This window comes from Octopus bimaculoides, chromosome 3 (genome assembly GCF_046866305.1).
Source record: "Octopus bimaculoides isolate indiv1 chromosome 3, ASM4686630v1, whole genome shotgun sequence".
NCBI classification, from domain to species: Eukaryota; Metazoa; Mollusca; class Cephalopoda; order Octopoda; family Octopodidae; genus Octopus; species Octopus bimaculoides.
This window is the reverse complement of record NC_142930.1, coordinates 44,945,118-44,958,385: the sequence shown is the minus strand read 5'-3', so window position 1 is coordinate 44,958,385 and position 13,268 is coordinate 44,945,118. Positions and strand designations below refer to the sequence as shown.

Sequence of the window (13,268 nt, the reverse complement as noted above, 5' to 3'; positions counted from 1 at the left end):
AATAAAATATCTACTGTGGAGAGACTGTTTGAACACCCTGTATATGTAATAAAGGTGGCTTATTTTGACCTGGCAGATATAGTAAAAATTATGATATCACATGTAGATTCTGCTTGTTTACACATAATAAATAATTTAATCTTCATAAATCATATAATCTTCATTTCCTGTTTTTTTAATATTTCATTTGTTATTTATTTACTTATTTATTTTCTTCTTTAGGAACTCTTATTCCCGCTATATCTGAACGAACTCCTTTACTACGAGGTAATAATCCCGAGAATCCTGATGCTATTTCTACAACTGATGAATTTCATTCTCCTATAGACAGCCCTGCAAGTAAGTACTTTAATGGTTTAGAAATTTCCAACCTTGAATGTATGCGGTGAATTTGACTCAAATATTAGTTTCCTTGAATATGTTAATTCACTATCTTAATTTGCAATCTTCTAACTAAATTGTCTGTCTGTAGACTTTCTATTCCTCATCTCTTGGATCAGTGACTTATCTGACCTCACCTCTTCCTTTTCTAAATATACCTGTCACCAAGTTTTTCTTCTTTTAGCCATCTGGTATATTTCTTTACTAACCCCATTCTTCCAATCCTTCCTGTTTCTTTGCTTTTGTGACTCTGAATACTACACTATTCCACCACCACCACATCACCCATGGTCGGGATGGAACTTTGCACCAGCCACAGATTTGCTCTGTTACCCTTCAATAGGTTGTCCCAAAGGAACTTCCAGATCTCTTCTACATTATATGTTTATAATGTCAATGTGAATACCCGTCAGAGTGTAAGTATCTTGAGAGAAAAGCTGAACATTAGAAGCATCAGTTGTGGCGTGCAAGAGAGACGATTGCGCTGGTATGGACATGTGGTGAGAATGGAGGAGGATAGCTGCGTGAAAAAGTGCCACACCCTAACAGTTGAGGGAACCCGTGGAAGAGGTAGGCCCAGGAAGACCTGGGCTGAGGTGGTGAGGCAAGACCTTCGTACATTGGGCCTCACCGAGGCGATGACTACTGACCGAGACCTTTGGAAATGTGCTGTGCGTGAGAAGACCCGGCAAGCCAAGTAAGATCGTTGCCAGTGCCCCTGGACTGGTTCTTGTGCGAGTGGCACATGAGATGCACCATTTTGAGCGTGGCCGTTGCCAGTACCGCCTGACTGGCACCTGTAGGATTTTCGAGCGAGATCGTTGCCAGCGCCCCTGGACTGGCTTGTGCGGGTGGCACATAAAAGACACCATTTCGAGCGTGGCCGTTTTCGTGCGGGTGACACGTAAAAGCACCCACTACACTCTCTGAGTGGTTGGCGTTAGGAAGGGCATCCAGCTGTAGAAACTCTGCCAAATCAGACTGGAGCCTGGTGTTGCCATCCGGTTTCACCAGTCCTCGGTCAAATCGTCGAACCCATGCTAGCATGGAAAGCGGACGTTAAACGATGATGATGATGATGATGATGATGATCTCTTCCTCCTTCTCATCAAATGCTTCCACTAGTACTTCTTTAAATTTCTGATTGTTCACTTTCTTTTCAAAGGGTCTTAAAGTTATTTTAGCAAAGTCTTGAGATGTAGTTCTTACAGAGGATTTGCAAAGGCTTGAAAGGAAAGGAATGAAGCAAGCATGCTCTGCACAATGTGTAACGGGAATGTTCATGAATGTCAGTATACAGATGAAAGCTTGGTATAAGAAGAATTAGACGTAATGTGCAAGAGAGAAGGCTACATTGGAATGGGTATGGAGACTGACTGCTGTATAAAGAAGTGCCAAGCACTCCAGATTATTGGAACTTATAGAAAAGAGAAACCAAGGAAAATTTGAGACAAATTAATAAATACTGATTTAATTGATTTAAAGATATGCATCTGATGGAGGAGATGACAGAGGATCATGTTGACTGGCAATATGCAGTGCTGGAGATGACCCCAAACACTTATGTAAACACTGTGAAATGTATGTTAAAATGGGGATAATGATGGAGACTGGGATCTGGGTATGCACATGTGTGTATGCATTTGTGTGTTTGTCAATGTGATTGTGTCTGACTGTGTTTGCAAGTGTGTATCCTTTCAAACAGACATTGACTTCCTCAACCATATTCTTGACATCTTCTTGTCTCTTTGCTACTCTTCTCCTTGTTACTTATTTCCCTGTCCACACATTCCCCGCACACACACAAACACATAACACACAGAGATGCTGCTTGTATAATGATGGATGTTACAGGAGAATATCCACATTCAATCCTTCCACCATCATCCTCATCACTCTACCTGTTTGCAGCCAATACACATCACTTTCACCTTCTCTGTATTAATATTTATCACTTCTTCCCTATGCCACTTCTATTGTCATCCTTCACTTACTCTTCTATCAATGATATTTAGAATATAAGTGTCTATTCAGATACTGCTGTTGCAAATAGTGAGTGAGCTTATCAAAAAAAAAAAAAATTAATAGTGACAGAAGCAGTACTAATACCAAAAGCCAATCTTAATCTCCAACTTAATTTGAAAGTTGGGTTAAAATAAAGGATTCTTTTATTCTTTAATGTTTCAATCATTTGACTACAGCCATGCTGGAGCACTGCCTTGAAGTATTTTTGTCGAGCAATTTGACCTCAGGACTTATTTTTTAAGCCAAGTATTTATTCTATTGATCTCTTTGCCAAACCGCTATGTCATGGGGACGTAAACACACCAACGCCAGTTGTCAAGCGATGATGGGGGAATGAATACAGACACAAAGACTCACACACACAGGCATATACATGTATATATATGTATGTGCGTGTACGATGGTCTTCTTTAAGTTTCCATCTACTAAATCCATTCACTAGGCTTTGGTCAACCTGAAGCTATAGTAGAAGACACTTGCCCAAAGTGCCATGCAGTGGGACTAAACCAAGAACCATGTGGTTGGGAAACAAGCTTCTTACCACAGTCACATTGTTTATGTTGAGAGGATCTCTTATACAGACTCATGGTGCTTAAAGCACTTGCTTTTTGGTATTAATATTTTTTCTGTCACTATTAATTCTTTTTATGTTATTAATTGCTTTTATGCACAGCAACTCCTCATGAGAGATCTTCTTGTGGTAAATAACACAGTATTCTTTGTTGTAAAACAATCTTCACGTTAAGTTGGAGATAAATATTACCTTTTGGTATTAATACTGGTTCTGTCACTATTAATTACCTTTTAATAATTCCACTGGTTATTTGCAACACCAACACCTGAATAGACACTGATATTTTACATATCATTGATGGGAGATTTGATTGTTATGTCACTGTTGGACATCTCTCACTGTAGAGCCCATAGTAGGGTGAAATCACATAATCTGAGAGTTCTGACAGCTGTAACAGATGGTTTTCATCCCTCGATGAAATAAATAAAAGTGTTTTTATGCACAATAAGTTCATATGAGAGATCCTCTCAAGGTAAAAAAAACGCATTTATCTATGTTCTAACATAGCTTCCACATTAACCCATTACTTACCAGTGATCTCATATGAGATCAATTAAAAATTACAAATTTCATAATTATCTGTCAATATTTACACATATCTAACCTTTTTGCTATATCTACTAGGTATATTTCTCTGATATTCAAATGAGGTTTGCTAATTTTTCACCCAATATCTCGCTTATTTTTATTTAAAATGTTATTTTGAAATGTTATTTTGATCATTCCAGCGTGTTTCTAAGGCTGTTTTATGCTAGAAATCAAAGTTTCATAACAAAAATTCCAGTTAATAGAATTATGGGAAGTAATGGGTTAAGTTGGAGATCAAGATTCCCTTTTTGATATTAATACTGCTTGTGTCACTAATTATATTTTAATAATTCCACTGGTTATTTGCAACACCAGCGCCTGAATAGACACTGATATTCTACATATCATTAATGGGAGATTTGGTTGTTATGTCACTGCTGGACATCTCTCACTGAAGATCCCATAGCAGGGTGAAATCACATAATCTGAGAGTTCTGGCAGCTGTAACAGATGGTTCTTCTCTTTCAACGATATAAATAAAAGTGTTTTTATGTACCACATTCCAAATGAGAGATCTTCTCAATGTAAATAACACAATAATCTGTTTTTTCTAACTCATCCTCCACGTTAAGTTGGGGATAAAGATTGCCTTTTGCTATTAATACTGCTTCTGTCACTGTTAACTTCTCATAATGTTATTTCTATATAGGTTCAGATGAGGAGCCAATGGAAGGAACCAATCAATATAACGAAACAGTGCACAGACAAACTTTAAATAACAAAACTCTAGTAAGTTCACATCTCTTCAACTTTGCTCTTTGTTATACTTGTTAATATTGTTTCTAGTTTGATTTAGTTGCAAATGGTGCAAGAGAAGGCAGGTGGTCATGGTTAGAAAAGAAAAGATTAATTAGAAATAAAAAGATTAATAAGAAATAAGACCTACTGAAGCTGATACAGGGGCAGAAATTCTTGATGAAATGCATCTTGATTGCAACCACCTTGAAGAAGAAGAAACTGTTGACTACCTTTTTACACTTAAATTTAAAGACATTGGTATATTTCAGAACCTCGTATTTAATCCTTCAGTATTTAAACTGGCTATATCCAGCCAAAATATTCTACCCATTTTAAGTTCAAACTGGCCATATTCAGCCTTTCACACCTATCATACAAGATCATTCTAAAAATTAGCAGTTACCTCATCAAAATCTCAAAGCTACAAGATAATGCATGATTAATTCAAAAAAATGCAAATAAATAAGGCATTATATTTGAAAGACAAATCTGAATGCTTATGGGTTAAATGATCAAAATATATTTTTTTTCTTTTCAGATGGATTTGTCATACTTAAAATTGGGGAAAGACTCTTGGGAACAAGTTTATTCTTTATACAAATCAGAAAGTAACTGGGTTTTTCAGTGTGGAAAAGATGCTACAGAAGGCTGTGTATTAAGTAAAAAATCCAATGTGGGGAATAAGATATTTTTCCTGCAGGTAAGAATTTTTTGTGGTTCCCCAACTGAACATGTTGGGGAACTACATTTCTTCTGTTCCTTTACCATTTTACATGTATAAGAATATTGAGTTTGCATTCATTATCTGTATAGTTATTATGGTTAAAATGTCTATAAAAACTTATTAACCAAGCTCTACAGCAGTCTTGGTCAACCTCTGACACTCAGCCCTCATGCAGGTCTTTATGATTTTTTTTTAATGATACATGTAATGTCATAATTATATAAACATAATAACATTTTAGTAAAATTTTGTAATATAATCTTTAGGTCTGACTCTATTGTTTTTTTTTTTTAATGATTTACATAGAATAATAATATGGTGTACTCTGTACTACACATGATATTGGTCAAATTATATTTAACTGGCGTTACGTAGTGTAATATATTTAATAAATATGCAGTTTTTATTGAATGATGTAACCAAGGGTAATATATAGTATATTCTCTACTACGTATGATATTCGTTAAATGATGTGACCGAGAGTAATCTATGGTGATGATGTTTTTTAAATTATTTTTGTAGTTTGAAGTATGATGAGCAATATCTGACAAAGCAGCTCCTACAAAAAGGTAGTCCATACCTGGTCTAAATAAGAATTACAATAGAATACAGGTCACATCTGATTAAGTAGAAGTAGATCAAAGGCTTTTCAGCCATCATCAATTCCCCTTTTTGTATATCAGGGGTTATATTGTCCAATTATTCTTTTCTTTTTTAATAAATAGTTGGGTGTGATTTTAGGCAAGGTCAATCAGCCACCTAACCTCTTGGTTTGTAGGAGTTTGAGATCAGCACTGCAAATTACCAGATTATGCATTGTCCTATTGTTGTTAGCTAGAAGCCTTTTAATTATAGCTAGCTTTAATGAGAAGATCATCATCATCATCGTTTAACGTCCGCTTTCCATGCTAGCATGGGTTGGACGATTTGACTGAGGACTGGTGGACCAGGTGGCTACACCAGGCTCCAATCTGATTTGGCAGAGTTTCTACAGCTGGATGCCCTTCCTAACGCCAACCACTCCCGAGAGTATAGTGGGTGCTTTTACATGCCACCGGCATGAAGGCCAGTCAGGCGGTACTGGCAACGGCCACGTTCAAAATGGTGTATTTTATGTGCCACCCGCACAAGAGCCAGTCTAGGGGCACTGGCAACAATCTCACTCGAAAATCCTACGAAGGCCAGTCAGGCGGTACTGGCAACGGCCACTTTAACTCATTAAGCCAGTAAGTGATCACCTTATTAACCTAGTTTTCTGTGAATGAATTTCAGAATTTCAAAACCCATTCACCCATTTTCTTCACTCACTATTCTTGGGAGGGGTAGAGTCTTCAGGCACCTCCTCCATACGGTCCTATCAGAAGCAGCCATTGTTACACTTTCTGGTTGGATTCCCAAGCATGACCAACTGAGATTATGGATATTATCCCACCATCTTATTCTTACCCCTAAGTCTCCTGCCAATTGGCTCAGCTTGAAGAATCCATCTTGTGGTTCTTTCCTGTGACATTCCATCTAATTCAATGTCCATAGTACCAACACTATGACTTCTCAATGTAGAGAACTAGTGTATTTCAACAGAGTGCATATTACGAAGTAGTTAATAAGATTCTTGAAAAGAAGGTTGATACCATCTTTGAGTTGTATTCTAAAGTGATATGTTAATAATGTTGAAAAGTACTGTTTGTTAAAGCCCGTCATTTGGAAATTAAAATGTATTGGCTAAACAGTACTGGCTAGTTACAGCTAGCTTCATTGAGAACATATGAACTGTCTCCTCTAATTAACTAATATCTTCTGTAAATGTTCTTGGCCATTAAATTTTCTTATTTATAATTCATTAAGAGGTATAGGGATTGTGTATTTAAGGGTGCTAGATTATTGATTGTAAGCAATTGACATTGTACTGTACTGATAATCAAAAATATGTTATTCTAAGAACAAGTAGCATTCTTTCTTTAAAGCTTGAGAGGTTAGTGTAGAAAGTATACTTGCCTTAGAAACTACTCACCATGATTAATTTGTAAAAACCATCCCATCTATCAATTACATTTGTTTGTTTCTTGTGAAGGCCGTATTAAACATAAGTGCAAAAGAATTATGGGAAGATCTGGTTTTTAGAACTGAAGATTTACCAACATGGAATCCAACAATAGCAGATAGTAAGGTAATATGGACGTTTCTGTTTATATTTTGTTTCTAAAATCAAATTCTTGTTCATTTTTCTGTAATTGGTATTTAGTTTGCCATTTGTTTCCAATATTCTGCAAAAACATGCCTGGCAATGAGAAAATATTACTTTGCTTGGGGACAGGTAAGGATGGACAATAAGAAGGGCATCCGATCATAGAAAATCTGCCTCCGTAAACCCCATCCAACCCATGCAAGCATGGAAAAGTGGATGTTAAAACAACAATAATGATGAATGTTGCTATTTCTATCTAAATAATTACTGAAATTGATGCTCCTGTATAAATAGCCATTTTATGATACTGATAATGTTTAGTGATCTTGTACTTGATGTTATAATCCAAGTATAAGGTTTTCCCATGTCAATACATTTATCTAATACTTTATTGGTGATGATGTTCACATCTTAATTACATGTTACTCGTAATAATCTTCCCTAAACAATACCCTTTCATGTTTATCTCCCTGTCTAAATACAGTCTCCTTGCTTATTATTCCTGCCTAGACACTGTTCATCTCTCATGTCTTGTCATCATTTAACATCCATTGTCCATTATAACATGAGTTGGACAGTTTGACCAGAGCTGACATGCAGGGGAGCTGCACCAGTTTCCAGTCTAGTTTAGCTTGGTTTCTGCAGTTGCATGCCCTTCTTAGTGCCATCCACTTTACAGAGTGTACTGGGTGTTTTTTACGTGGCACAAGTTTCTTTCTATGCAATTTCTCATAGCTAAACACTCTGTTCTAATGTAAACTAATACTCAGCTCCACTCTCATTCATACCCTTTTTCTATCTCATCAATACTCTGTTACTATTTCTTTAATACTCTGTTCATATTGATAACCTTGTCGAAATGCCATGCTCATGATGTTACTTCTGTTTAAATAACTCTGTGCCAATAATGGCTATCTTGTTGCAGTTAATCAAGCCCCTAAGTGAGAACTGTGATATATCCTACTATGTTGCTGCTCCTGGTGCCAAGGGTTTGGTGAAAAGTCGAGATTTTGTGGTAGTACGCAAATGGGGAAAACGAAAGGGGTTATATTTTTCAACTGGAATGAGTGTGAAATTTCCCAGTATACCTCCAGTTGATAAATGTGTCAGGTATGTAGTCACTTTTTGTCAAAAGTGGTTGTCAAAAAGAAAACTTGATTGTCAAAAAAATCATGTTTTTTTTTATTTACACCTTTATAAGCGCAAATTAATGAAGATTCAGATACTTCCGAAACAAATTAAAATAATCTTGAATCAAATTAAAATATTTTTGAAGCAAATAAAAATAATCTGAAACAAATGAAAATAATCTTGAAGCAAATTAAAACGATTCCAAACCAAATTACAAAACAACATAATCTTTAAGCAAATTAAAACAGTCACAAAACAAATTAAAATTATCCTAAAACATATTAAATTTTTTTTTTTTTCCTAGTTTATTAGTGCTATGAAACCATATCTCTGATACTTTTATCTAATGTGTAATAAATTACTGTTTCATTTTGACTGGTAACAATTTTGGAACATATATCAAAACCTCTTCAATGAGTTTAAAGGAATTATCGGTTTTGGAAATAGAATATACAATTGCTCTAAATGTAAATGTGCTCTCTTGAATGAAATCAAGATTACTTGCTACATTTTGATGGAAGACGGTCAATCAATCTACTAAATATAAATGTTCACAAAGATTTACAAGGGGAATAAGTCAAATGACTTAAAAAGTTAACCTTTTTGCTGCAGAAATCAGATATATCCATTTAGAATTTCCTTACCTTTAACTGCAGAAAGCAATTTTTATATACCAATATATCTTTTGTTGAGGAAAATTGTGTTTGAAACTATTTTTTGTTGAGATATGTCAAGTTTATTGAGGCAACAAAAAACTTGCAGAAAATACTAATTTTATTTTTTGCTATTTAACCTCATTACTAGATTAACCTTGAAATTTAATTTTGCAGTTAAAAGGTTAAAGGGTAAAATTCATTATTGTTTCCTTCAACTCAGTTTTGCTAAAATACCTTTCTGATTTTCTTATTGAGACAATTCCAGTTGTCTTGACACTAAACATGGTTTAAGTATCATCCAATCAATGGACATGATTCTATCATGTGATGATTTTCAGTCCCACATCATTTATTATTTAAGCTTACTTTTGATTCATCTGAGGGGACACTTTATTGACTCTATCAGGTGACATTAGATATACATTGAATCATTGTTGTGGATTTACTCTTTTCACCTTAGCATGATGGACAGCTGAAGTTACCATTTGCCATTTTGCACTTTAGTTTGGAATTGTTGCAATGTTTTTTCATTCGTTAATGAAGTTATTATATGAGCACAATATTATTCGTCTTACATTATAACACTTATAGTTAGATATTATCAGATAAAGCAGGGTGGATTGGGTTTGCTCTGAATTGAAAGCATTTTAAGAGAGATGTTAAATGGCTCAACCACCACAACTTATTTTTGTGGATACTTATTTCAAGACTTTCAATCTAGAAATGTTTACAGACTGCTAGCATCATCTTTTTATTAATAAAGATTATTTGATAGATTTTATTAATGTTATTACAAGAAAAAAAAAACGAAACAATAGAGAGTTAATAATGTAATCAAAGAAAAGGAAATAAAGTTATTTGATTGAATAAATGATAAATATTTTGAAATTTACAGGAAGTAAGCTAGGTTATTGTTTAGCTGCAGATGTGCATTGAATGAGTAAAGCTTTGATCCAAGGCATTCTAGCCTTGACCATTCCATCTTAATTTTAAGCAGTGCATTTACAACTAGATTCTGTAATATATCTTGTTTCTTTTTTCTTATATAATAGGATATATTTTTGAGGGACATGTAACTGGTATTTCTAGCAGGTCAAATCCCAATGTAAAGCAGTAGTTCCCAATTTGTATCCACAAACGCCTGAGGGTCCACAAAGGTAGTACTGGCAGTCTGTGAGCTGAGTTTAAAAACTTGGGGAGGGGTGAGTCTGTGAAAAAAAAATCATTTAATTAAGAAGAGTCCATGATAGTAGTGGAAACGTTGAGAACTGCTGAGTTAGCAGTTGTGCCCTAAGGTTGATATCTGATTGTTAAAATGAATAAATAAAATGATTTTTTTTTTCTTCCTCATTACTACTTTTGCGACCTTACAGTTACTAGATAGAGAGAACCAAATAAATAACTAGAGAAACAAATAATTACTTCTAATATCGTAGCTATAGTTGGAAAGTAGTGACGACAATGCTTGGACACTGGAAAAATACTTGTTTTGTAAAAATAAACACAAGGACGAGACTATGCAAGAAAAGACTAAAAAAAAAAATCATTTTATACATTCACTTTAATACATCTTCAGATAAGTGTTCATTGATTGCATGTGAACTAATTCAATCATGTTAAATATGGACTAGTTAACATTGGTGAGGGGAAAAAGACATGTCTATATGTGCTTGTTCAGAAACTTTTCTGTTAGAATGCTAGGTTCTTAACAGTAGTTGTATGATTAATATTTTAAATTAATCTATTCTGAGATCAATAGTTGAAAGAGAACAACAGAAATTCGAAAGTCCTGCAGTTCTGAGACAGAAAGGCTAGTGAAAGTGGTTTAGTATAAAGTAGGAGTTGGGAGATAAGACAGTGATAGTAATTACTGATATTTTATAGATTCATTACAATAATACCATATTATTTCAGAAACAACATCTCTCTTATTTTTGTTTATCCGTGTTGACAATATTAACTTCTTTATATTTCAGAGGTGAAAATGGTGCTGGTGGTTACTTAGTTGAACCACTCTCTACAGAACCTAATAAATGTAAATTTTACTGGTTTTGTAATACAAATTTAAAGGTAAGATTTTATTAGTTCTGTATGTAAAGTAATATGAGTCCATAACATTTAGTCCCCTTGACCAAATACCACCAGGTATCAATCCACAGTTTTTAGCTTTCAAAATATGGTTGTTTTTCAAACATTTGAGACATAATGATTTAACATTGAAGTGCCAAACTGCTGGCATCATTCATCTTCATTTATTTTTCTATGCTCACATGTATTAGAAGTAGTTTCTCCACTAAAGTGTCCCACCACATTTTGGGCCCCCTTATCATCTCCTTTGTGGGATTTAGCTTTCACTATTTCTTCTCATGTTTTTGTTAGTCTTCCTCTTCCACAGGTTCCTTCCTTTTAGATAGTTTGGCACTTATTTACTCCACCATACTCATCACATGCATGTACTAGCACTGTCTTCTCTCTTGCACATCACAACTGATTCCTTTTGTACCCAGTTTTTCTCTCAGTTCATTTGTACTCCATCTCACAATAATATTACACATCCAGCAGAGCATACTTGTTTCATATCTTTCCAGATTTTACATGCATTCTGCATTCAGTGCCTTTGTTTTGATGTCATGCAATGCCACACTTCACACACAAGCATCACACAATCTGTACCCTTCACTCTGATCTTTTCATTTGAGATTTCCTTAATTAACTCACTCACTGCTTCAATTTTTGTATATTTTTGTATGTGTGTGTGTATGTATACACACACACACACATATATATATATATATATATATATATATATATATATATATATATACTTTATTTAAAAGCAGCAGAAATATAATAAAAGACTGTTACTCGGAGTTTCACGTTCCCATTCATCGGACAGTTTTGTTAGAAATGGGAAAGGAATGACAATGCAATCAAAAGACTTTTGATTGTATTGTCATTCCTTTCCCATTTCTAACAAAACTGTCCGATGAACGGGAACGTGAAACTCCAATAAGTCATTTGTTATATTTCTGCTGCTTTTAAATAAAGCATATCACTCTACCTCTGGTATTTGAGTACTCTTTTTTTCCACCTTGTTGCACATTTTATGTGCTTACTCCGGTATATATATATATATATATATATATATATTAGTGTTTGTGTTTATTTTCCTGCTGTCAGTTTTTGAAGTTTTTTTCTTGTTAATTTCTCTAATTAACATTTTATTTTACAATCTGTTGCAGGGTATGCTACCCCAGAAATTAGTTGATTCAGCACTGGGTGGCATGCAGCTAGATTATTTAAAACATCTACGACATCATGTTGAGCAGCTCTGACAATATAAGGTGTGAAACTGCTTGTAATATACCCAAGAAAGTGACTGTAATTTATCTGGAAATATACCATCATTGAACTCCTCTTTAGTTCTCAAGCACTGGATCACAAGATCATAATGTCTAAAAGATCATATTCTTTTTTAATTTGTATTTTTTACAGCTCATATATATATATATAATGATAATAATAATTTTACCAATACTGTTACAAAATTGGAGAGACAAAGTTTATGATATAAAACTTTAATATATTTCATGTTTCTCACAAAATGGATCAATGTCATTACTTCACTCCACCTCATGCTTTAAATTTTTCTTTCCAAAAAAAAAAAAAAAGATAAGAAAGGAAATTGTGTTATTTTTCTTCTCCTTCCTGCCAAGATGTAAAAAATATCATCACTTCTGGATTATAGAGAAAGTTAAATAATTCATTTTGACTATCTGTGAGATAAAACCAGCAGACTTTCGCTTACATGATGTCCCCTTATGAAGGGAATTAACTCTACAACTCTACCCAAGTGATAAACTGAATTCTTCTTATGCCTGTTCTCCCCAGTCCCTGCTTCCAATCTCCCTCTCATTCACAAACATACATTAAAAAATTTTTTTAACATTAAAATTGAAACTAAACAATTATCAATGAATAAATAATTAAATATTCTTGAAATTAATTAATTTGATTGGATTCTTGAATTTTTTTTTTTTTTTTGCTGGAGAATGTTCAAGATTTTATTTTTTTCAGTGAACCTAATGTTCAAAACTCATTTATTAAAAATTTGCACATATTTTGTTTTCAATAATAATGATGATGATGATGATTATGATGATTTCAAATTTTGGTACAAGGCCAGCAAATCTAAGGAAATGGGCAGGTCGATTACATTGGTATCCATGTTTCACTGGTACTTATTTTATTGACACCTAAAGGATG

At 34.2% G+C, this 13,268-nt stretch overlaps 1 protein-coding gene across 6 annotated transcripts in view; it reads left to right on the top strand.

Moving 5' to 3' along the window:
- Positions 1–13,008, top strand: part of LOC106880342 (stAR-related lipid transfer protein 3) — a 68,337-nt gene extending 55,329 nt beyond the window's left edge. For all 6 annotated transcript variants that reach the window (XM_014930224.3, XM_089348881.1, XM_052966535.2 and 3 more), the window contains 7 exons: positions 223–339; positions 4,218–4,297; positions 4,845–5,006; positions 7,102–7,197; positions 8,141–8,325; positions 10,979–11,072; positions 12,245–13,008. In XM_014930224.3, the coding sequence (XP_014785710.1) occupies positions 223–339; positions 4,218–4,297; positions 4,845–5,006; positions 7,102–7,197; positions 8,141–8,325; positions 10,979–11,072; positions 12,245–12,337 (827 nt within the window). In that variant the 3' untranslated portion in view covers positions 12,338–13,008. The remainder of the gene's footprint in view (positions 1–222; positions 340–4,217; positions 4,298–4,844; positions 5,007–7,101; positions 7,198–8,140; positions 8,326–10,978; positions 11,073–12,244) is intronic.
- The last annotated feature ends 260 nt before the right edge of the window (positions 13,009–13,268 follow it).